The sequence below is a fragment of the Betta splendens genome, chromosome 13 (genome assembly GCF_900634795.4).
Source record: "Betta splendens chromosome 13, fBetSpl5.4, whole genome shotgun sequence".
NCBI lineage: Eukaryota > Metazoa > Chordata > Actinopteri > Anabantiformes > Osphronemidae > Betta > Betta splendens.
Genome location: NC_040893.2, coordinates 18,237,404 through 18,263,248, shown reverse-complemented (window position 1 = coordinate 18,263,248; position 25,845 = coordinate 18,237,404). Strand labels below are relative to the sequence as shown.

The window sequence follows — 25,845 nt, the reverse complement described above, 5'->3', positions numbered from 1 at the left end:
TAATGACAGTAATAAGCGCTGGCTCCAGACCTGTCAACGGTTCGGTTTCACTGCAAAACATCGTTGACTGGGACTCATGTTTGGGAGACTTCACCAAGCCCTGATCTCTTCCAAGCTACAGTAGGGACACCCACACGTCTGTATGTTTTCTATACTGAGACAATCTAAATATGACACTCAGGTTATGCACAGACTGAGGGACTCAATGAAAACAATCAGCCTCGCCCATCGTTCCTCTATCGATCCGTCCAAATAAATCAAGTAAATTGGAAAACTGTATTATTTCTACCACCACGTTCTATTACTTGGTTTTACTGGGAATAATAGTGACTCCTGATCTGAGTTGAGACCCGCAGAGCTCTGAAACATGATGCTCAGCAAATTAAGCCTGAAATGGTGCTGAAAAATATTCAATCTTGTCCACTGCCTTCAGGCAGGAGGAGCTCTGAGGGAAAACCTACTGAACAAAGACCCTCTTGTGCTCCACAAAGGGCTCGAAACATGAGCCGCGGATTCAGCTTCCCTTTACTCTGGAGAGTCAATCATCACGGAGGATGCAACGCAAGACAGAGGGAGAGACGAGCGAAGAGGGAGAGACGCAGCCCAGAGAGCGAACAACGAGGGCAGGCAGCGAAGGAGAGCTGCTGCCGGGGTCGTGTGGGCTGAGGGGAGGGGAGCAGGCAGGACGACCCCCGGGTGCAGGAGGCGCATCAGCATTTTGCTGGGGTTGTTCACATCCACTATCTAAAACATGCACTTACAACAGGCGGTCGGTGTGTGTGTGTGTGTGTCTATTTCTGGCTGTAATTATGCAGGAAATATTCCCCATGTGTATCTCACAGCTCAAGTACTGTACATAAGGACATAAAAAAATCTAAGAGGGGTTGTAATTTATTATTCATCTAAAAGATCCAGCTGAAGCTTGTAATGAAACGACTTTAAGTGAGCAGTTTTTCTAAATTGGTATCTTTAATTATGGTTATTTCATTGTTTGGTGTTTCTGTATTTTTGGTTTTTGTGCTGGTCACGCACCGTCGACTACACACTCCCCATGTCCTCTCGGAGCAGGAAGGGAAGTCATGAATATCTCTTAGCCACACACTCGACATAGGCCGACACATAAATCACGAATTCAAGCAGGGCTTCATTGAAATTCATTTCTCTTCATATCGAGGGAGCTAACTATTGTGCGAGCCTCTCCGGGCCGCGAGGACAGAGCAGCGTGCAATAGGAAGGTTTAATCTGCACCTCGCCGCGCTCCCGAGGACGCTGCGCACCTTTAAATGACGGGTGGCTGTGTGCACTGAGACACCGGAGCCGGGACCTCGCTCCCCCCGCACAGGAAGCCGCGTCCGATTCCAAGCACTGGGCAGCGGGACAAATGGCCTCGTGCTCCAGAGGGCAGTGACGCGAAACATTCAGGGAGACACGTTTCACATGAAGCCGCGGCCAAGTAACGAGGAGCGGCCCAGATTAAAGGCAGGACCACTGGAGCCGCCTCGCACGTGGATCGAGGAGCCGCGCTTTCGTTTAATGCCTGTGAGGAGCTCAGGGCCTCGCTGACAGTGAAAGGCGCCGCCGCTGTCAGGAACACTAGCGCTTTACGGTTAGCGCCGTCTGAACAACGCCGCTCGCGACTCTCCGCGCGCCTGCTCCAGATACTCTTCCCGTGTGTTTCTATACCTGGGCTGCCTCATTTGAAGGTCAACGCCATCCCTCCACGGCTCAATACAAGTCAGGCAGTCGGTGAGATTCAATTTCTGCTGAAGGGCACTTAACCGGTGACCCATTTTAGAACGGGCCCCTCTGCCTCGCTCGCAGCTCCTGTGGGCAGATCAGCTCCGATACAAGCGAACGGCGGCAGAATTCTCCCTCTGACTAAGTCCGGCCCGGCCCGACCCCCCCAGAATACCTGAGGCAGCCATGCAGACCGGGGAGGCCTGCGAGCTCATCCAGTCAAGAAGAAGTAAGCAAAGGTGCACAAGCCGCCCTGACCTCCCCTGTTTGTGTCATATCATATATTAAGTATTGAATGCAGCTGTTGGTGGGACAGCGGAGGGGGGGGGGCACAGTGCATCTCGCGCCTGTCTCCGCTTGGTGTTACATTGGTGTTGAGGACAGCTCCTCATCGATCTGCCGCCTGGCACCAACCCTGTCACAGATGGACTCTGGCCCAGGAGCTTTTAATTAAAGAGCATGTGAGAACAGCTCCCAGCTGCCGTGCCTGTGAAAGTCGACACCTCGGGCCCTCTCACACCTTGCTTGATACAGCGGCGCTAATCAAAGGCGCTTTAGGGAGAACAAAAGGGGCGAGTACAAAATGAAATCACCTCCACAAAGAAAGATGTGCGTCTGAAGCGCATCTGTGCCACACGAGTTAGTCAGAGGAATAGAAATCTTCCCCACTTTGATATATGGAAAGTAGATGGAAATTGGAGCAAATCGTGATCAAATATGGCACTAGCAGGAGGGTACAATCATACTTTGAATTGTATGCAAATGGTTCCCAGAAGCTGGACCCCTGATTCGCTCTGAAGACACTCAGGCTAATGAGGATATTATGATCTCTCAGTGCCCTACTCAGGGGCATGGCAGGATAGCACTGATGTCCTGATTTTTGTAATATTCAACTTCACCTTGATTAACCTGCACTTTCCTTGGGTGTTGAAATCTCCCAAAAGCTGCCTCTGATTCATGCCCCAAATCTGGGCTGTTTGCTGCAGCGGCGCCGCTGGCTGGTATTATATGGATTATATGGATTGCTATTACAGGTTTTAGCAGCAGGTTGCGCCCGCAGTGCTCACCTATGGCGGTGGTGAGGAAGGAGACGGTCTCGGTCTCTTTCCCGTCGTTGTAGATGGCCAGGTGCCAGATGCCCGAGTCCATGTACTGGATGAAGCCCGTGTCGTGCGTGGTGATGGGTACGAGGCTGCGCTGCATGCCCACGGGCCCCTCCAGGCCCGGGCTGTCCTGCGCCAGGAGGCGTCGCCCGTCCAGCAGCTCCACAAAGTCAAACTGCAGACAGACGCGCACAAAGTGAGGAAGACTGATGGATGGACCGCAGACACGCCATTAGAGTGACACATGAGACCGGAGTGCTTTCAGGCCTCTTTATAGTGGAGCATCATTTGGTCTACATGAATAACTCATCATTCCAGAGGAGCTTGAGTAAGTCTTGACACAATGCGGCTGCACGAGCTGCGATAGCGTCACACTCCAGTATCTCCTAAGAAAGCCTGTTTAAAACCATTAAAGCGAAAAAACAGGAAACTGGGGAAAGAATTTAAGTTGGTGTTTGCCAAATAACATCTGCAACGATCAGTAGTGACTCAATGAATAGCAAAGAGACCGCATTTCATCTGGATCTACATAAGGAGGGGCTTCTTGACTCATCTGCCACTCTATGTGGAATCAGTCACAGCAGAAAAACTCCACTCGGGATTATTTTCTTTGAAGTAAAAATAGAGGAAAGAGCCAAACATGATCTTTGACTGGAAAAATAAACCACATTTGACACCACGGCAAACAAATCATGCTATGAAACTAAAGCAACGTTAAACACAGAAGTCTTCAGAGCACAGTCACATAGGATTAATACCATGATCTATCTGACTCGCTCCACATATATATATTTATATATGAAATTAGCGCAGAGAAAAATCTTCTTCTCGTGTCCCCTGGCGAATGCGCTTGATTCATTGATGATACTGAACCTGGAAAAATTTCACCATAAATCCTTTTCCAACATAAAAGCGATCCATAATATAACAGGGAGATTTATGATTCTGTTTGTATTCATGACATGCTCCTACATGGTTAGAACGAGTTTCTAAACAATATCTACATTTGCATTCTGTGGTGGAGGGAGAACTGAACAAGCCTGAATCCTCCACGATGTTGGTAAATTGTTCAAGTTTTATTTTTATATATAAGCACAACGGAACATGTGTTGTAACAGTCCTACCTGTGTGTGAGATGGAGGTAAACCTCTCCTGCCATAGACCCCCACTAAGGCATCTTTGCTGAGGGACACATTGAATTTCAGGTACATGGGATGATCGATGAAGACTTGAGACCTCCAGAAGATACCAGGAGGGATCTGCTGCGCGACTTTGCGCCCCACGTCAATCTCTCCCATATCTATATAGCTGTCATCTGGGAACAAGCTGTCCAATTTGCCTGCATTGCACACAAAGCAAATCGGTCAAGGATGTCACACCATTAATCCAGCATGTGGAAGACAGGAGGAGTCTGCTGAAGCATGATAGTCTGACCATATCACAGATATTCAATCATATCGCTGACAGTCAGAAAAAAATATAACGAATGACCCCTTAAAATACCGACTCAACCTCTGTTTGATCATCTATATTATATTTATTTGCTTTCTGTTGATTTTCTGAAACTGCAGATGAAAGAAAATCCTTTTTACAAAAGGTGAAATATTTTTGATAAGAGGTAGGAAGGATTATTTGAAATCAAGGACATCAAATCATTCAATAAATAAAAGCAAGAAAAGACCAAACAGTAAGCGTGGACATGGTACAGAAGGAAATATAACTGCTCCGGCTCTGATCAAACACAGTGAAAAAAGGAAAAAACTGCAAGAGGAATCTCTGCCGCTAGTACTCGCTCAGGTACGAGCTCCTCCACTGCCAGGAAATGCCCATATGCTCCGTAATACAACTTATATTGGACTCTGTGGAGATGGCAACATCTGTTTGCCCATGTAGATGAACTAATTTCAGCAGACGCCCGTACAAAGCGCCCCCAGGACCCGGTGGCTTTAGGTTACACGTGGCACAGCAGATGGCACTCCCCTCAAAAGTCTGTCGGCGCCAATCGGGCTTTATTGGAGAAGACGGCGCCGAGTCCGGGTCTTACATAATGTTACGGCACCCGGGCTCATTTTCCACATGTTGGGCCGCGTATTTATTTATGCGCCACATTAATGATGTACTCATCAGCTGTTTAAATAAATCATCGGCGGAGACCGGGGCATAATGGGCCTCATGGTGAATAAATGGCTGTTGTTGTGCAAAGCTAAACTGTGACATTGCGCTTTAATGGGAAGACTTCGAACACGAGCACCAAGCTGAATTTTAAGAACATCTGCATCACCTTGAGAAAACACTACATTGCTCATCATTACTTCTAGTGACAGCGGCGCAAAATGAGACTTATTTACAAAAGTATGGCTATTGATTTCCTATCAGCAACAGCTGCCGCATGCGCGCGGCGCCCGCGCTCGTCCGCGGTCACGCTCGCCGTTAGCTAAACACACTTTCTGCTGTCTGCTAAATGAAATAGACAACTCCTGGATTCATCTATATGCTAATGGACCCGTCCTGCACCTATTGTAGGCAGTCACTGGCAAATCACATGGTTGAATCTGGAGCCTTTTGCTTGAGAATGAAACGGCAAACTTTCCTCGAGTCAAGCGGTTGGTAGCGAGGGGTGAGCGCATGCTTTTACCGGCTGCCAGCGAAGGCAGCCCCAGCCCGGAGATGAAAGGGGCAGAGTGGCTAATCCCCCTCCAGCCCCTGGGTACTCAGCCCCCTAAGCTGCCCCCATTTCCCCCTCCAGGAACAAATAACACTTTCCCACTTACAACAACTTTCACAGGATTACAATGCAGATCTCAGAGCACGCCACAGAGACGCACGGGCTCAATGTGCAACCGCACAACAAAATAATCAGAAACGTGTTTGTCTGGGCTTCAAAATGTCATCTGCAAACTAAAGATTTGAGAAACTCTATTCTTGTGGAGTCTTTTCCAACTCAAAACCCCCCTGCTAAATTTGGGTTTCTTTGAATATAATTAAAGGAACATCAAATTGCACTTACTGTCGTCTTTTCCTTTGCGATCTGGTATTTCCAGCCCCGTGTTCCCTAATGGGGGGAAGCTCAGGTCAGTGGGAAAAGGTAGGCCACTGGTATTGTCCTCTGACAGCTGGTACATCTGCCTCTGCATCGGCTGCAGGTGCCAGTTTAATCCAAAGAGGTGCATGGCTGAAATGTTAAACATAAGAACAACTTCAGACGTGATTCATGTTGAAATCACACAGACTGGGCCACAAACTAAAGACAAACCAACCCCTAAACATGTATTTTTATCCCAAGGTGAAAGCTGTGAGATGGTGGAGCAGGGAACATTTCAAAGACTAAAGAACAATACGTGGTTTAATGGTTAAAGGCACTTTATAAAAAAGTGCTTAGCCGTACGATCTGAAGACAAATGCTATCTTGACCCCGCGAGACGACATCTGTCTCATTACGACAACTTCGACGTGAACCTTCCCCGGCGCCCTGTCATTTTTTCAACCTCAGTACCTTCACATTCCCCGGCAAAAAAAGAAGCATAACACATTAGACACCAGGGGTGTTTCAACGTGAGCACGGTGGATGAAGGATGCTGATATTTTACAAGGTCGACAAAAGAAATGTCCTTTGTAACAATGGCAGTCGAGTGCAGGGCAGAGGAGGAGGGGCTGACGATGACAGATCACCAATAAGAGAATGGACAAGACGAGCTTAGCGAGGCAAAAGCCACGATGGAAGCCAGCAGTCAGCAGAAAACGCCCGGGAACTCGATATAGCTATTTTATTGGTTTGTTGGTTCTTTTACACTGACTTTATAACCACACAATTCACTTGCCTGAAAATGATCTCACACCTTGATGCTAGGACATCTTGTCTTTCTAATTTTCATTGCATAAATTAAATGTTTTTGAACTGTACATTTCTTTACTGGACTGATTTAGACACACTGTATAGTTATAGCACTTCCTGTAGTTTGACAGGTAGCCACGGTGCAGCTATGAGGGACAACGCAACACAAATATTCCCAGAGATGATGAAAGTTCGCCTTCACTCCCAGCATCTGTTCTGCGTCTGTCCGGTCCGGTGGAAACGACTGTGTCAGTAGAGGACAACCAGCGAGGAGACAGATGGCTTTGTTTGTCATTTTGTAAGCTCCAGAAAGACATTCCCTTTGATTTGCTGCTCCACGCTGACTGGCGAAATGGAAGAAGTCCGTGCACGATGCTGGCAGAACTACGGCAAAGTCACTAGGCACGGTGTCGTTCCAAGTGTCCCAGTAATCGCGTCTTTGTGGAGCCTCGCTCTTCATCCCATCCATCCCCGAGGCCTCTAATGGAAAATGGCTGAAGACGCCTCCCCTCTCCACTCCTTAAAGATTTATTTCCTGGTATCTGTGATATGCAGAGCACTGGGCCCGAGCCAGGAGAGAAGCTCCTAATTTGGTTTTCCGTGGGGTTCAAACTTTGCAGGCTCTGTTCAATGACACTCAAAAGTCAAAGTGAAGACAGGTTGCACGAAAAACAAAATTCTAATGCGCATGGCCGCCGGCACGACGAGCCAGCGAGCCCCTTGACCTGTCAAGAGTACGTCACTCCGTAGCATCAGCCAGGCGGTCCTCCTTGTGCTTAACTCTGCGCCCAATTAGCAGAAGCGACGCTGTAGGAGCCGACTTCTCCACCAATTTGAGAAAAGCGGTGCATGTTGCTGTGTGTCACCCGCCACATACCTGCGCTTTATAACTACTGCATAGAAGCCATGATGTGTGGATAAGCATGATAAAAAAGTATTAATCTGAAAGAATATGATGCTATATGAGATTAGATGCTAATGAGTCTTTTTAAATGAACTTGGCTCATGTCTCACCTACAGTAACAGTGTAAATTATAGCTCTTTTATAAAGGTGATTAAATATGCTAGTGCAATAATTACGCAGTGCATTTGCAACAACATTTAGCCTGTGGTGCAATGCGTCGCGTTTGGTTGCAGTATTTCAGTATTTCCCTGCAATAAACACTGCGTGGTGGGATTTGTCTTGGCCATTTGTTCAGTGATCCTGATACTTTTTGTATTTTCAGCCTTCAGGCCTTAGAGATGAAAGGGTCAGAGTGAGCAACAAACTTCTAAATGGTGAGAATTTAAATTGTAATTCTCATGACAACCGCGGTTGATTTAGTGATTTAATAAACAGACACGGCCCTACAGTAGACCCGACTGTGGCCGGTCGGCCTCTGCTCGGCTGCTGCCAGCTCTCGTATGGAGCTGCTCTCCCTTGACACTCTGCGAACTTATCGAGCTGCTGCCTGTATGGTGAAAACCGCCGACGGCGGACTCCGTGCTTGTTAGCGTGTTAGCCCAGTAGCTTTGTTAGCCTTTATCTGCATGATCTCTTGATGCCCGCTGTTACTTCAGTCTGTCAGAAGCACTTAAATGATACTTGAAATCAGAAGGTATCTGACTTTAAGTGCCCATTTGTTTTGCAAATTTATATTCTCCAGGGTGTTAATATTCAGTAAAATGAATACAACTTACACAAGTTGTGTGTACGTAAAACACGAAGAACAGAATTTACATGGATCTGATAAATGATTAAATATTTGTATGGGAGTTTCATTTTTAATGATGCCTTGCATTAGGCAAGCGACCAAAAACCCAAATGAGCATTTTAGAAGAGATTTGGTTGCACTCCAATTACAACCACAATCTTAATAAAACTTGATTTTTGTTTTTTAAATAACACTACTACTGCTACAAATGATGGGTTGGTTGATCATGTCTGGAGCCTGATCTTTTTGGTTGGATGCCCAGGGTGAACACTGACAGCCTCAAAATGAGTAGCATATAGCAAATGTGCTAATGAGTGGCGACCACAGGGAACATGGCTCCATTTAATACTCCGACCTTTTTGCACCTTAAAAATGTGCCAATGTACAAAGCTGTGACATAATAAAACCATGCTGCAAGTCAAAACATCTGTCATGAGGCATAATTGGGTTCATTAGACATCTCACCCAGAGTTCCCAATTACAGGCCTCAATAATTAATTGCTCTTGAAATTAAATGTATTTTCTCATCAGCCTTTAATTAAATATGGTCCTCATTCTTGATTAGAAATTCCGGTCTTAGGGAGTAGTTTTGTCTCCAGCGAGACAAAGATGGTCTGGGTTTTGCAGGGGTATAATTACACAGTGTGTCTATGGGTCCAGTGCTGTCAGGCTTTTGGCTTCAGGCCAGGTCACAATGCATTAACAGCCAACGCTTATTGTGTCTTTGTTTATATAGCCAGGCCACGCCACTGATCCCAAAAACAGGCCCAACCCCAACCAGCTCACACCCACCGCCATTGATTAAATCTTGCTGTGTAACCAGCGAGCAGCCCATTTCTTTTTCCCAGTCCAACACTGGTCTGGCTTTTAAATGAAGCGGCTCTGGTGACAAAACATGAATAATCGGGTTTTAGTTGGTTTGGCCTCGAGGAAAAGCCGACACGATAGCTTTCATGATTGTTACAGCATAATGCATATCTGTAACAAATGTCCCCGATGTAGAATGAATTCATCTCACTGATGAAGGCCGAGCAGACGGATCCGGCTTCATGCAAATTAACTACCATGTTCTCACCAGCGCTGCATCTGCAAGTCCATTACTTTTTCCATGAGTCACGACATTTTACATTTAATCTAAGTCTTTAAATGTAAAATGTAATAAAATCAGCCTATGTACAGTAAATGTATATAATACATAACGTCTTAACGTGAGGTTATATCAACTGAGCAGAATAACCTTTACTGGAATTAAACGCTCTTGCTACAGTAGTAGTTTCTACAGCAGTGATATACGAAACCCAGATGTCAGACCACACTTAACACGTTGGACGTTAGCTTCAGAGAACACTTAATGTCTTGTTGCACAGCTGTGACACAGGTGTCCTGGTCAAGTGACAGTAAATCCCATAATATAGATATGCGCGTTCTTGTGCGGTGGCTGATGTCTTTTTTTATTCATTCCCGACCCAACCTTCTCTCAGGAGCAAGGAACCGGATTGCCCATCTGTGCACGTTTAGTCAACCCAATCTGCAAATGATAATGTAACGTGGGATGAGACGCGTGCTGGAGGAGCCAATCTGCGAGTCCTCATAGAACCGTCCTCGTACAGGGTGAAGAGTGCAGACCGAACACTATTAAAATGGATGACGGCGGGAACACAACAGAGCGCCGACTCATCCTGCGCCTGCAGTTAGAGGAGGGTCAGGGCCGGGGGAAGACAGGTATAAGTGGCCATGTAGGAGGTTCATCGGAGGTGACTTACCAATGAAGTAGGCCAGGAGGAACAGCAGCGTCACCGAGATGAGAATGGCACTGAGAGCGGCGCACTTCCAGTTGCAGTGCTTGTAGGGTTTCTTCAGGCTGAAGGCAGGTCGCGAGAACGTGTTGCGAGGCAGGGGGCGCGGCGGCGGTGAGTACACGGTGCTGGAGGTCAAAGGGTATCCCGGTGATGTTGTGCAATACATTGGAGACGTTCCACCTGGTTTGAACAGGAAGTGCCTGCAAAAAACACAGTTTCTCTTCAGTTAGCTAATTTTTCAGGGATGTTTATTAAGAGCAAGTCTCTCTATTTGAGAGCTAAAGCTGCTGCTATAGTAGTAAGCACATTAAAGCACGTTGTCTAAACACCGGGCCAATATTTCATATAATTTACTCGACTAATGACCACAGCTGGCTTTTGTTTATGCACTCATGCCAACGTGCTGAGGCGTAATTCCCTGTAACTACACGTCAAGGCTGTCCAGAGGAGAAACCTTCAATACGAGGAGCTGGACACATTTATCCGCCCTTGCAGAACGGGGCCGCTATCGCGGAGTACACGTGTAGAGCTGCGTGTCCAACGGCCGCATGATCGGCCCATCAGAGGCAGCGGCTGTTGTCAAGGCCGTTTCGAAGCCTTTACAAGAGGCTCACGAGCGACAGTGACACGGACGTGATTGAATGTCACATTACGGCCACAGAGGCGCTCGGACAAATCTGACTTTTCTCATTGTTGCGACAGATCAAATGAGCAAATGTGTTTCATAAAGCGGTCGTGTTGCCCGTTAATCAAAGGCAACACGAGCCAATGTGACTTAGTGAAGACTGTTAGTTGTACTAAACAGACAGGGGACAAACACAGCGAAGCACTACAGAGACAAAGCGATGACTGACAGCGTTCCAGCACTGAGGACGTGTGATGGGAGAACGTTGTTTTCATAGCAAAGAAGCAGAGTGTGACAGTGGTGCGAGTCAGATGGCGAGCATGCAACATACCCGTCGCTGAACGACGCCTCGTGGCGCGCGGATGCCAGAATGTCCATCTCAATGAGGTTCTCCTGAAAAGTCTCTAGGAATGTCTGCTTTGCTATGTTTCTACACACAGGTGGAAAGATGAACGTGAAGCGAGTGAGAGTCGCGTGCAGCAAACACAGAAATGCCAGTACAGTGTGATCAGCAAGCAACAGCAACGACCCAGAAATGGAAATCTAGACAAGAACACACACGCACGCACACACACACACACAGACACACACGGCCCTTATGGAACTACTTCTACGGAGGTACGACACAGGTAACATCTAGCTGTCGTCATCTGGGGACTGCCATACCTGGTTTTGTACGAGCCCTGCCCTTCTCTGCAAGCGTCTGCCTCTTCTCTCATATACATTAGTGTATTCTGGCTCCTTAAAGGTTGTTGTTGGAAGAAAACAATGCATCACTTACAAATAAGAACCTTTGCTAGAACTTCTAGACAAAACACCTCGTAAAAAAGTTTATTATTTTCCACACTGGACAGTGTAGATGTTTATCATTTAATGGTTGCAACACCTCGAAAAACAAACAGGAGTTCAGTTCTTCCTAAAGTTTCCACAAGTCTCATTTCTCCCCTAATGCACTCCCCCCATGACAGCTCTGTTCCATAAGTCAACACTGAAGCAATGCGATGGGGGAATGAACTGTCCACATGCAACGGGCCGGCGGAACGCGCTCCGTGGTACAAGAGAAAAGCCTCGTTCTCCACTCCTGCTCCTCCGAGAGCCGCTGCGAAGCCCCTCGACGCTGCCTGAAGTTTGTGTTCAGAGGAAGAATGCAACTTTTAATGAAGAGCGAGACGTTTGGCAGGAGCTGAAAACAAAATGGCGAGGCTACGTGAGGCCAAGTAACTGCTGGCAGCGCTCCAGCGACAGCAGGATAAGACCCACCGGCGCCAGATCTATCTAGACCATTAAATTTCACAAAAGTGATAAGAGGAGGGCACTTGTCATAATATTAACTAAATAACGGTGACATTTCATTTTAAAGTTTCAATATCCGTGGAAGGCATCCGAGAATAAAATGGAGCACGAGATTAACAGGTAGATCGGTCTGGTGTCTGCAGGAAGAGCGATGACGTCGGGCTCGGACACGTTAAGGATGAAGTTTCCTGAGCCCAGATCCGGTCGCGCAGCCTCACATGCAGCACGCGGTCACTCTGCTCAAAAACCTCCACATGCTGCCACCGCCGCCTGTTGCAGATCCGCTCTCCTCGCCATCTGTTCTCAGCTCCACAGGGAATACCTGTGCAGGATTACCTTTGGTGCTAGATGATGTGTAATCATTCACTGTAACGCCGTAACTGTCCCTCCATCAGCTGGAATTGATGCTCATTTTCCTGTTGACTGAACCGTCTCACGGAAAAACGACAGCCTGTTTGAAGTGATTCCGAATTAACTAGTAGCTGTTAGCATTTCATTTATGTCCATGGGATTAATACTGACACCATGAACTTGTGGATCTGAGTTTGGCCCAATGGATTTTATCAAAACCAAACACTAGACACTACTTGGCAAAAACCGTCTTTAAATAGATTCTTGAGTAAAACTTGTTTTGTATTCACACCAACGTCCTTCATAATCAGCATTCTGCTGCGGATTCTGACCTCAGCCGTCGTAACAAAGTCATGAGATCATTAAAGAGCTGGCATCCTTCTGCCTGGCTTTTTTCCCCCATGTCGCCCTACCTGGAAACAAGACCAGCCAAAGGAACAGACATCCCCCGTGTCACAATAACACTCCACAGATCTACTTCACACGAGGGCCTCCTATTGAGAAATGTGCAAAAGAAATGAATACTGATTAATATGAAATAAATAAGACTCAGAGCTGAAGTGGAGGAGCTGTGAAGCCTGCTCACGGGAGCCTGAATGCAATTTCGCAAGTACTGTTTCATCACCAGTGTGATTATAATTACTCCGCTGTTTAAGCTCGACGGCTGCCGGTGGTGGGATCGCCGCTAACGGCGGCTCAAGGCCCAAGAACCAGCGCTTTTCTCTTGCTCACCACAAAACCACGTCCATCGCAAACGCCGGCCCTTGCCCTCAGCAGCACACGTCCATATTATTGCTTTGCCGCTCATTAGCACAGTGGAATTCAATGCGGCACAGACCTACAGATGCCAACACCCTGCTCACTGTCGGGGACTAGTCTGGTGCTACCTTGTTTCCAGGGGGATGTTGCTGTTCAGTAACCAGTTGTCCTGCGCGCCGCCAGAATCCGGGCCGCCGGCCGGGCCCTCGGGGGGGGCGGAGCCGTCCGTGGGCGCCGGGCTCGGGTTGCTCCGCGGAGTGTAGTTGCCCCGGTTCAAGGAGTTGATGGAGGCCGCATGGTGCTGGTGATTGGGCGAGTGGGAGTGGGAGAGCGGCAGAGGAGGCGTCCGCAGCCGGGAGTGGTTCTGAAAAGCTGCGTCTGGAAGCAGAGGAGGAGAAGGAATGAAGCACGCCATGCACTCATTACGCTCGTCTCCAGAGGCGGTTCACAGCTTAGTAGCTCGACAACTACCGAGGAGTCGAAAGGTTCGTAGAAGTGTGCACTGGCAGCGCTTCTTGAGCGATCGTTGTGTTATTTCCACTCCCTGAGCTCCAACGTTCACACGTTTCATCAGCGGCTCATACATTAACACCTGAACACTTTTCACTTAAGCCACGAACAACTCTGAAGAGCCTTTTTCATCGTTTCAGGGCGTCTTCTCAGGATCTGGCCTCTGGAATGGACACGTTGTCTGTTCAGCAGCAGCGTCTTTAACAGATCAACGGGGGCCGCTTTGACTTTTGCGACGGGCGCGAGTAACGAGCCGGGCCTTGTTTTCCGCTAACAACCCGTCAGTATCAGCTGCGCGCCATTATCACATTTGTGCTGGTCAGCGGCCATTTTCACGTCTCTTCCCAGCTCTGTTGTCAATTTACCTTTAGAAGATTAAAACCTATTCGATGTGAAGTGCGGAGGAACATATTGCACCCAGTGGTCCTTTACACACAATTTGATACTCTGCAGCGCACAAGACAGAGCACCAATGTTTGTGAACTCTGTATCCATTTATTTCCACATCTGCTAAGCCGTTCATCAATCAATGAACTCCTGGCTCTGCAGAGTAGAACGCTGGCTTTCCTTCAGCCCGGCCTCCTTTATTTCACACATATCCACGGTACTAAATTGCCAATTTGCAGCCGAACTAGTGGAATATAGACACGCAGAGGATTTGTTTTTGTATAATCAAGTCCTTCATTAAACCAATACCCACCCTCAGCAGTCAGGAAATCAGGAGGCATTTTATGTATTGAAGGCTCAGGAACACAGCGCTGCCACATCACTGTGTCACTCAAGGCACATTAATAAATAACCTGTTGAGGAGCGAACTAGCTGCAGCGTGATTCAGTCCTCAAGGCGTTTTCGTAAAGTTGACAGAGAGCCCAGTGTGTATTTACAGGTAATGTGCACAGATGGTCAGCTAGAAAAAAAACAACACCAAAAAGTAATCTGCTGCTTTTTCCCAGGAAGCATCGAGATTCACGGTTTGTTACGACGCATGGGATTAATGATCAGCAAAAAAGCGCCAACGCTAATGATCAACTCCTGGCTCACAGCCAGATCACACATACATTATACGGACTGGTCATTTTGGTGAGCGTCGAGCATCCGTAACACTGACATCAGCTTCCAACGGCCTCAACGCCGCTCTCATAATTAGCCGAGACGCTGGGAGGGAGCGACACCGAGGTCCCACTGAGCAATAGACTGATGTGTGGTTAAACAGCTGCTGATGACCTCCCTCCTGCTCCGTAATGCACCTGATGCTAAAGCCATCAATAAGGTTATGCTAATTTCTTAGGCGGATTGCACAGACATATGGAGACAAATATCATGGGAACATATTCATCACTGCTGCAATGCAATTAGTGAGGATGGCTTTAAATAAAGTAAACGGTCAATCAAGCAAATGGGGAACAATAAGCTTTTTTGGATTGTAGTATTGTTTGAATTCACTACACACCAAAGATCTGAACAGTCAGGTGAGTAAGTAGTGAGTGCTTTTGGGTGGGGATGATGAGACAGAGGAGCAGCAGGCCTGTTCATGAGACAAAGCGCCGGGCGACGCGACCCCCACAGATGCGACGATTCAGCAACACTTATTCACTAGCATCTAAAGCACGGAGGAAATAAATGGTTTTCTACTGACCTGCCTTGCACAACGGATCAGTGAGAGAGCAGGGAGATTCATTTGTTATCACACACAATGGGCAGATTTTCACATGGCATTCTAAACACATGCCTAAAGATATCCATTCAGCGCTTTCATTTTTCTTCCTCACACTCGTCTGCGCTGGTTAAAGCCTCCTCCTGATATTCTAGACAAGTAATTAAGGCAAATCCACTTCATTAGCTAAGACCTTTCCCCCACCCGGAGAGATGTTTGTCTGCGGAGAGGCTGGTATAATTGCTGGGAGGCGACTGTCCAACGTGTTATTGGAGGCATCAGATACCACTACGATTAACTCAGAGGGAAACCTTCAGGAGATTTTATGAAACATAACAGTGGGAATTTTCCAAGCACGTTCGCTTCTTTTTCAGGTTTCTCGTCTCGTGATTGCGAATCTCTGCACATTCTGACCCAAATGAGGTGAAACTTTAGAACACGTTGTTTTCACAGGCTTAATAGATTCATTACATTTCAGCAAAGACAGTGAACTGAGACACACACACACACACGGATGCTCACTTTTTCAGGACATGATGAAAATCCTTTGAAATTTCCTTGACTACTAACACGGACTTGTCAGTAATGATGCCACTCAGCAGCTGAGGAGTACTCCTGCAAATCTCACTCTCCACATCGGCTGGCGTGTGTCCCACCTGACTGAAACCAGCGACAGTCGCCATGGAAACAGTTCAATAAGCTGCACTGTTGCAGGAAATCAGCCTTTATTTCGCTGGGTGCACATCTCCATGACTATCACGCTACCAGATGGCAGCCACTAAGTGTAAAGCACGTCATGTCAGTATGGAATAAGCTATACGCTAAACAAACGTCTCATATTTGCAATAGCTTATTAAATTTGAAAAAGTGTGATAAAAATTAATATCAAACCTTTAACTATAATAACACTGGGTGGTATTTGACATTGTTGTGGTACAGTTCAGCCACATCAGGTTAAATATAGAAGAACGCTGACTTCTAATTTGACGGGCAGTGACCAGAGAGGACTATTTCAAAACAAGGACAGTGGATAAAATCCACAGCCCTGATGGTCACACCTGATGAAATAAAGTGATATGACATGCCCCGAACACCCGATCAGCGCACTGAGGTGTGAGCCATTCGATACAGAATTAATCAAAAGCTATCCAGTGCCCAGATAAATCATTAAATCTTGCTTACTGCTACAAGCCCTCTGGCTAATCATGGGAGCAGAATTTCCAGTTGAGTACCACTTGTCTATAAAAATACAAATAGAATTTGTCATGAAGGCAGTGAAGCTGCACTCTGTTCGGGCTCCGTGAGGCCGGTTCCCGCCGCCGTTTCCCACTCCATTAGAAAAGTCTGAAGGGAAGAGCCATGCGGGAATACGAGCTGTCTTCCTCAGAGCCGTTTGAGAGGTAACAGGTACCGCAAACAACACATGGTGGGTTTAACACTCGGCTCCGCGCCGGCTCTCGCTGTGGGAATAAAGGCAATGAGACCTTCTGGAGTCCAAATATAAGCTCACCTTCATCACTAAGTGGAGGAGAAAAGGGGAGCTGTCGCACAGCGTCCTGCCACCAGCTTCACACGAGGCTCCAATGAGCCAGGATGTGTTTCATGCTAAATATGTAAATGTGGAGTGAAAGGTCAACTCAATTACAGAAACACAGAATTAAAGAACAAACAAATGAAATATTTCTTTAAAAGCTGATCTTTGGTTGCGAGCCTAATGTGCGTCGGTCTGTGAGCTCTATGAGCCGGAGGATTCTATCACTCACTGAGCTGCTGCAGCCGAGTGACGAGTGGAAGCGTGCGCTCCATTCTGTTTGTCACTCGGCTGCGAATCCATCACGAGGCTGGAGATTCTGTTAGAAGGCACAGATGGTCGGCAGTGATCGCCGAATGAAAATGATGCGTCTCAATTCACGTCGGTGAAAGGAAGATTTGCAGGTATGCAAAACGCATTATCCACGGTCCGCGCGCCGGTGAACAGCGCGCTGAATGGAAGTGGACAAATCGTCCACCGGCTCCAGGATCGAGAGGAGCGCGCGACGCGGCGGCCAAAAATGGAACCTTCCCCACTCGGGGGCACGGCGTCAGAGTGCCATTTGCTACTCATTAAACTATTATTTTGCCTCGGATAGTTTCATTCCTCATGGTGTCTGTGGCGAAATTACTTTCTGGTGTGACCTCTTTTAACGAGATTCCCCCAACTCCTCGCAGACACACGGGGAGATTAAACAGCTCAGATGAAGACTTATTTGAATTCACACGCAGACGCGTCCCTAAGCCTCAGCATTCCTGCTCGGTCAGCTGTGAGCCGGTGCAGCGGGTCCGTTGCCTGAAAGCCCGCGCTGGCCTCACCCCATGCTGCTTTGCATTAAGAGATGCTAATGCCGGGAGGCTGCAGTGTCTCAGATCCTGGGGCTCAGCGTGGCAGCGGGCTCCCACTGGCAGCCTCCCCAGGAAGAAGCCCCCCAGAGAAAGCCCAGGGCTACGGTGAAACACATGCTTCACAAAAGGACTGCAGGCCTCAGCGAGCAGCCTCGTCAGCCTCGTCCCAATGAAAACAGGATCCTGGAAAATAACACAAACACCGCAGCCTTGGTGGGTACCAATGTGGGGACGACGGGCTGCTGAGAGTGTTTACCTGTTCAAAAATCCATCTCCACATGTTAAGGCTGCGATGCGGACGCAGGGATGACCTTGGACTAACGTAATCTTACAGTAAGTGATAAACAGCTGATATTCAGGCAACAGACGAGATGAGCCAGTTATTTCAGGCCCACTTTGTTTCCCTGTGCTTGTTTATCTGACGGCGTCCATAATCCCGCTCTGTACGACAAATACAAACTATTAGTTCCTGTTTAAAATTTAACAAGTCACGCTTTAATCGGCATTAGTCAGGCGGCCGTCATTACAGCGTGCTGCTACAGTAAGTGGAGTGAAACTAAACAAATGAAAGATCTGCTGATGGAGAAAGTCAGGGAGGACAAAGAGCAGGCTTCACTGCTGTTTAACAGAACAAACAGCTCCTCAAACAGAGAAGGAAAACTTGGCCACCATTTACTCGTCACTTATTCATTACACCAGGGAGGTGAAAGGTCCTCGGAGAGAACGTCAACGTCAGCATCCAGAATAAAATGCCGCGTCGCTTGCAGCGTAACAGGAGCCTCGCAGGCGCTGGAAACGACTGCGGCGGCGGCGGCTGGAGGGAAACATTCCCCCGCTCCTCACCGACGGCCTGGGGCCAAGCTAAACGCTGCTCTATGCAAATCGCTGTCATTGTTATGAGACAAATCTAGCGCGGTAAAGGCCATTCCCTCCGCCCGCGTGCCCCTGGGCACCGCCATGTCACCGCTGGGTGACCAGCGTGTCGCTGCTGCGGAATTAGGGAGGAGATTTGCAAAGGGATTAATAACTCATTCTGCTTCTAGAGCAGCAGCAAGGCCACAGTCTGATGTAACGCAGCCCTTTGGGTAGTTAAGTTGTAAGCTTGATCAATTATTTAGACCATTTTATTTTGTTTTGTGTTCACTGTGCCAGTGGGAGAAGCAACTAGACGCTAGAAGCACATCCACGTTTAGATCTTAAAAAAAAAAAACTCCTATTGAACACTTGAATCTGTGAGAAGCACAAAATATAAATAAATAATAAATAAATCTGAGTTTGAAAGACAATATCTCGATGCAGACGAATAATTAACAATCAATACTTTGTGTGACCATAATGATAAATCTAGTTTCTTGGCAGAACCTTAAGGAAATAATAAATGTCCATCCATATTTCACAGGCTGTGTGTGTTTGAGGGGTTAGAACTGAGGATGAGTGAGAGTCAAGGTCTTAAACAGGCATCTAGGAATCTATCGCAATCCGATAATAAAACAAACGAAGTCACGGTTCGACTCCAGAGAACGTCAGCCTCGTGGTGCATCAGTGTCCGCGGTGTCACTGGCGAGTGAATCCACTGGGAATCGCTCGCCCTGACTGGGTTTTGTCAACTGTCAACACTATGTTTGCAGTTTTAGCGCAAATGTCATGCTGTCAGTCTCAATGAGAGTTAAGTCAACAACAGAGGACGCCGAGTGTTTCCAGAGGAATGAATGGCTGACATTTATTAATGAGAAACCACTTGGGGAATTTTGAGGCCTGATCTAATTCAAGAACTGTTGGAGTTTGAGCACAGTTGCACCAGGTCCTTGGTGTGAGTGAACACAGTCTATATGTTGATACACTGCGGCTGCTACGAAGCTCCTCTCTTTATTTCTTACTTATTTGCTGGTGCGGAGGATGCAAAAACAGGCTGTTTCTGAAAATCCTATAGAAGCAGTGTGCACGGTAACTCCCACCAACATGCATTGAAACTGAAAAGAAATATCAGTGACAAATATCTCCCACTGAACCAAAAACCATCCATTTCTTTGAGTGAGGATCTGAACTTTGCAGACCTCGCTTCACAGAGTTCTGTCAATTTCCTGAGGCTACGTATCGACTCAAAGTTTCCTCTCTCTCTCATGGCGCTGAGAAAAAAGGGACATTTTCTTGCCCGCAGCCATCTGCATGACCTATAGCACAACATGTTCAGGAGCAGGGGAACACTAACCTCTAGAAAGCAACAGTAGTTTGGAAGCAAACTCACCATCGGCAGCTGCAGTGGCAGGAGCATACAGGTTCCCTGAGCCAGTTTTAACTAAGAATGAATTGGGGCCAAACTCATCCTCAGAGTCAGAGTCCTGGGCTGGCTGAGCCGCACAGTTACCTAGCAACCCTCCCTGGCTCTGATTGGCTGCAATGGAAGGGGGAGGGTATGGGAGCTGCTCAGCAGGGGAGGAGGAGGCGGATGAACAATGCAGTGGAGGACCTGTGGACCACAAACAGAGACAACACATGGAGGGAGGGGGATGAAACACACCCAAACACAGGGCAACATCACATAGTGGCGGCGCACACATGCACACGTGCAAGAGTTAACTGTGACACTTCAAAAGCGATAGACGCATCCGCCACCTCACCCAGCTGGGAGGAACAATGCCAACAAGTGATGGGACTTTGACAGAGGACAGAAGGTAACGATGACTTGTTCTGCTTCAGAGCCATGAACTGGGATGAAATAAGGGAAAGTCCACTTTCAGGATTAGTGAGAGGCACGTGTGTATTCTGTGGTACAGGCCGGCCTGCAGACGAGCGCAGCGGAAAACCTTCCCCGGGTAAAACTATCCAAAGTAGCTGCACTTCTGCAAAGTAGAAGAAGCCGCGGCTCAGATTGGGGCATTGTGCAGCCGGCATATAAATAATGTGTTCCCAGACATGGCAGGGTTGTTAACACCCCCTGCTGTGGAAACACATATAACCCCTGCCAGCAAAGAAATGAATTCAACCTGAACCAATCCTTCCTATTTCCTCGCTACTCGGTGTCCATCAGCTTTCAGTAATAGCAAATACCACAGGGATGCGACTGGCCACTCACCTCAGCAGCGCCCTGTACAGTCAAACTCCCATTTGGGCTCATTTATCGCCCTTGTTAAGTCCTAATACTCAACCCCAGGTCCTGCACGTGGACGCGATGCACGTGGCCCCTCCTTTCAAGCCTTGTTGCCCTCCATCCCCCATGCCGCCGTGCAGACCTCCTCCTGATGTGTGATTAACGCTGCAAACGGGAGCGTTTAAGCAGCGCCGCCGCCGCGTTGGCGCCGCTCGCCGTCACTCCGTCGGTCCTGATGCTGAAAATCCTGCTGACTGCGCTGTCATCCATCAAGAGAGATAAATTTCCTCCCGCTCTGTAATGATCCCTGAAGAGTATTAAAGTACGACTCAGTGACTCGCATCTAATTAGGAAACAATTAGTGATATTAACATATCAGCCGCAGCCCCACACACGCACTAAATGCCCACTGCCCCAGAGAGTCACAGTTTGTGCTCTATATTCGCCACACATCACACACCAGCACCGGCCTGGTAATGGGCGCAGAGGCGCCGGGCCGCGCTGCGGGTTGATGACTGGGACGCGCTTGAGCTTCAATGTACAGCCACGTATAATCGGGGGAGGAAGAGCTGCTGAAGAGACCGTTAATGTCCTTCCCCGGATGTTTTGAATACGTCTGAGACACCGACGCTCCAGCATCTGCCGCCGTGAAAGGCCACAGGCAGGACTGGGTTTGAGGCATGAAAGAGAAAAACGAGCGGCGCCGCGGCGCGACGGAGCAGCAGGGCTTTTTGTGCCGCGGAGACAAAATTCAGCAATGAGATGAAGTCCTCGACAAACGGACAAAGTCGCGACCCGAAGGAGGTCGAGGTGGTCGTGCTCCGCAGCACGAAGGTTTTACTGTCTCTGTTTAATGAATGCGCCTCTGCAGAGACTGAGACGGGTCCTCGGCTGCCAGATGTGATCGACTGCGCCTTCACTCACTGTTACGGCAGCGAACGGGGACCTTTACTTAGGAGCCCGTGGACCGTGTGATGCTCGGTACCACACGCTGCCAGTCCGGTCTGAACGCCACAAATAGGTGTTGAAGATGCAGATGTGGAGCCGTGAATTGTGATTAGCCTGCGCGTGCACGCCGTTAGCAGCGCCTCCACTCCGGCTGCAGGACGATCACATCAGCTAAACACACAGGCCGCGTCCGTGCAGAGCCTCGATCGTCCTCTCTCTGAAATCAAGCTAATCGTCACGACTCTAATGCAACTGCTACGCATTCTGAAGCTGTGCAGCGATAATGAAGTATATTCAAGCAGAAAGGAGCAGCGTTAAACACACAAAAGGCTAAATGAGATCCGTGACTGCCTCCGGTGAATGCTGCGAGGGGAGGCGTCGCTCCGGACGCACAGGACCGGTGAAAGAGGCGGCGCGGCGCACGTGTTTAACGTAGGGCTTCACGCCTGGAAACGGCAGCGGGTCAGAGAGGCCCGGAAACAGCAGCCCGCGCCTCCTCCCGCTGGATTTGCATCTGGAGGTCACAGTGGAGCGGTCAGCTCCATTTCTGCGCTGGGACAAGGTGCATGGCATGAAATAGTATTTCCTGAGGTGCAGTGGGCTGTTCGGTATTTGGGAGAGGAGCTCAGCCAGGCTCAGCTTTTTCTCCCCACTCGTGTTACCAGCAGAATACTGGAGCAGACTCACCGGCTCCTTCTGCGCTATTTGCATCACTAATTGGTAGAAAAGCACCTTTTCAACCCTCTCCAACATCCCAAATACCCAATTTATGAATGTTTCACCCGTCTACTTGTCTTCATTATACCTTCTTCAGACATCGGACACCTAATTGCACAGATTTTTAGATTTGTGATTATAGCAGCGAGTCCAGGAAGCCATGTGTGATGCCACCAGCATCTGTCAGAAGTAAGTCCTCTCTCAGCTGATTAACTCTCTTTGGAGGCGTCTGGAGGCAGCAGGTATGTGCTCCCTTCCGCGGTGTCTAATTTGAGTGGCACACATTGTGGAAGTGTGATTATGCATGCCAGATCCGCTGGTAACCCTGATTAAGTCCCGGGCAGCCGGGCTGCTGCACAGCCGCCACACAAACTGCATCCGCAATCATGTGCTCACGAAGCGGCTCCACGACAGGCCGCTATTTTCCACAGTGTGAATTAAAATCCTCAGCATCGAAAGAGACGAAACATCCTCATGACCTCGTCATAAATGCATGTTGTTAAACACATTTCCAGCAGCGGCCTGTTCTGAAACCCAGCGTTTGCAATGGACGGGTTATGTGATTGGTTCTCCTCCTCCTGGGCCCGTTTACCGGCCGGCGTGGACACGTCCTGGAGACGCTGCTCCGGGAAGGTTTGGGAGCTGCTGAGGCCGTGAAGGAGGCGCGGGGCCTGAAGGAGGCGCGGGGCCTGAAGGAGGCGCATTTAAGGAGGCTCATTGAAGGAGCCGCGAGGCCTGAAGGAGGTGCGAGGCCTTGAGGAGGCGCGTTGAAGGAGGTGCGCTGAAGGAGGCGCGAGGCCTAAAGGAGGCGCGAGGCCTGAAGGAGGCGCATTGAAGGAGATGCGGTGAAGGAGGCGCATTGAAGGAGGTGCAGTGAAGGAGGCGCGGCGCCCGAAGGAGGCGCGGGGCCTGAAGGAGGCGCGGGGCCTGAAGGAGGCGCGTTGAAGGAGGCGCGGGGCCTTAAGGAGGCGCGTTGAAGGAGGCGCGGGGCCTTAAGGAGGCGCGTTGAAGGAGGTGCGGTGAAGGAGGCGCGGCGCCCGAAGGAGGCGCGGGGCCTGAAGGAGGCGCGTTGAAGGAGGCGCAAGGCCTGAAGGAGGCGCCTTGAAGGAGGCGCCTTGAAGGAGGCGCGGGGCCTGAAGGAGGTGCGTTGAAGGAGGTGGAGGCCTGAAGGAGGCGCGAGGCCTGAAGGAGGCGCATTGAAGGAGGTGCGGTGAAGGAGGCACAAGGCCTGAAGGAGGCGCATAGAAGGAGGTGCGGTGAAGGAGGCGCGGCGCCCGAAGAAGGCGCGGGGCCCGGCTGCAGCATTCGAGCTCTGCCCCGGCTGATTAAACCGCCCTCTCGCTTACAGTATCGCTGCTCTGGGTTTGGACTCAACTTCAAAGCCGACGTTAGTCCTGCCTTTGTGTCGCTGACAGTCTTAGAAACGCAACGCTTCTGTGACTGAAGGAAATAAAGGCGGCTGCTGGTGTTTGAGCTGCGCAACATGATGAAACGCAGCGGCTGCAGCTGGCTGACGTGACTATAAATAGTCTAGTGTGAAATTAAGAAACATCAGAGATTTGCTGCTTATCATTTCCTGTTATCAAGAGGCCTGGCTGTTCTTTAGTGATATATATTAGACATTTGAATTATTTCTGATTTTAAACTCATACAATCATGCACTTACAGCCTTAAAGTGAATCATTGATGGTGATTTGTTTTGGGTATTTGATGCTGTTTATTGGGTTTTGGCCTGTGATTCTGGGAGTCTCAGTCCAGCTACTGAAGTAATGCAGGATCATTCAGGAACACACTCACGCTTGCAGGCTGTGGAGCAGGTCCAGGTAATAGTGAGGTCACGAGTCCAGTGCAGCAAGTGATAAACTGCACCGCAGACATCCTAGTGTTCAGTTCACTTCTGCTCTTTTAGAATTAAGCTCAGCTCCGTGTTGATTTTACACCATCCACATGGGCTCATTCACAGCATATGTCTGCGCGGGACGACGGCGGCTTCCACACGCGATGTTTGGCAAAATGCAAACGCGCCGGACACCACACCTAGAAGAACACCCGACCACGAAGCGCACGCAGGGAAAATACAGGCAGGCGCGCTTGCAGAGGAAGTGGGAAATGGGCTTTTATGAGCCAACATCGGCGAAAAGATAAAAAATGCTCTGACGCTGCCGTTTACTCACTAAGAATCAATATCATAGAAACCAAGAGTGAGCATAATGTAGGATACGGCTGAAAACAAACTGTAAATAACCATAAAGGTTTTTATGGACAAGCCTAATCATTACAGAGAAAATGGAAATTACATTTGTGTGATAAAAAAACTCCCACTTATGACCGGCCAACATTTCTATCAGCACTTTGAAGCAAACATTCATTAATTACCAGAGCTAAAGTGATGTTGAATGTCAAATTAAGAGGAACCAAACTCCCTGACCAGTTATTGTGCCGCGTTCAGAGCAGTCTGCGCGCGAGAAACCGTCCGACGTGGCTGATTTAGATCAAATTAGCAGCTGTCACAGCTTCAATAAGCGCATTCACAGGCCACGAGCCCCAGACAGCTCCACCACCTACGCCTCGCTCCCCTCAAACCGCGCCGATAGAAGGATTTAACCGCTGCCTGCTGATCTATGCCGATGACTGGAGGATGAGGCAAATACGACTCCGACTGACACCACCAACACGGCCCGAGACGGGATCTGAAGTCCTGAACGAACCGAGGGGAAGCGCGGCCTTTGTGGAGGGGTCCGGGAGCAGCTCCTGAGCCGCATCACACAGCTTTAGCTGATGCGCTTCGACCAGGCCAAGGGAGGAGAGTTCTGAACTGCTCTTTCAGAACAGCATTCACAAAAATCCATTTTCAAACTCCTCAGTCTTCAGTCGTCTACACCCAAAATTTGGGCCCAATTTTCCTTCTTTTTACTTCACTAGTCTTTGAATCAATGTTAGTTCTGACACAGCTAAATCCCTCCACGCATTCCCATTCAAGCCTCCCTGGAGCTCCCTTTGTTCTGGGATGAAAGGTAAAGGTTCCAGTCTCCTCGCCCGCCGCTCGCTGTTAACAGCATCCTGCAGGCATCACATGCCTGTTTTTTGGGGATCTCCTGGTCAACATCAGTGTTTGTAGTCGACGGCGTCTTCTCTAACGGCGCGAGACCAGCCCCACGAACGCACCCGCACCCGCCCGGCGAGGCGTCCGCCGGGGGTTCCGCACTTCAAAGCCGCACGCACCATAATCTGCTTAAAATGGGTGTTTGCGGCCTCTATCGCGGCGCGATCGCGAACTGAGCCGACTTAAACCGCGGCTGAAAAAAAACAAAAAAAAACAATGCTAATAGTGGATAATTATCAGCTTTTACTGCGTC

General features: G+C 48.8%; 1 protein-coding gene across 10 annotated transcripts in view; it reads right to left on the bottom strand.

The window, feature by feature from the left end:
• Window positions 1–25,845, bottom strand: part of tenm4 (teneurin transmembrane protein 4) — a 104,855-nt gene that overhangs the window by 47,580 nt on the left and 31,430 nt on the right. For 4 of the 10 annotated variants that reach the window (XM_029170575.3, XM_029170574.3, XM_029170576.3 and 1 more), the window contains exons 4-11: window positions 19,982–20,203; window positions 13,322–13,571; window positions 11,457–11,531; window positions 11,122–11,220; window positions 10,130–10,365; window positions 5,848–6,012; window positions 3,965–4,179; window positions 2,805–3,015 (exon numbers count right to left, since the gene is read on the bottom strand). In XM_029170575.3, coding sequence (XP_029026408.1) covers window positions 2,805–3,015; window positions 3,965–4,179; window positions 5,848–6,012; window positions 10,130–10,365; window positions 11,122–11,220; window positions 11,457–11,531; window positions 13,322–13,571; window positions 19,982–20,203 — 1,473 coding nt within the window. The remainder of the gene's footprint in view (window positions 1–2,804; window positions 3,016–3,964; window positions 4,180–5,847; window positions 6,013–10,129; window positions 10,366–11,121; window positions 11,221–11,456; window positions 11,532–13,321; window positions 13,572–19,981; window positions 20,204–25,845) is intronic. The other 6 variants (XM_029170579.3, XM_029170582.3, XM_029170581.3 and 3 more) reach the window with 3 other exon arrangements.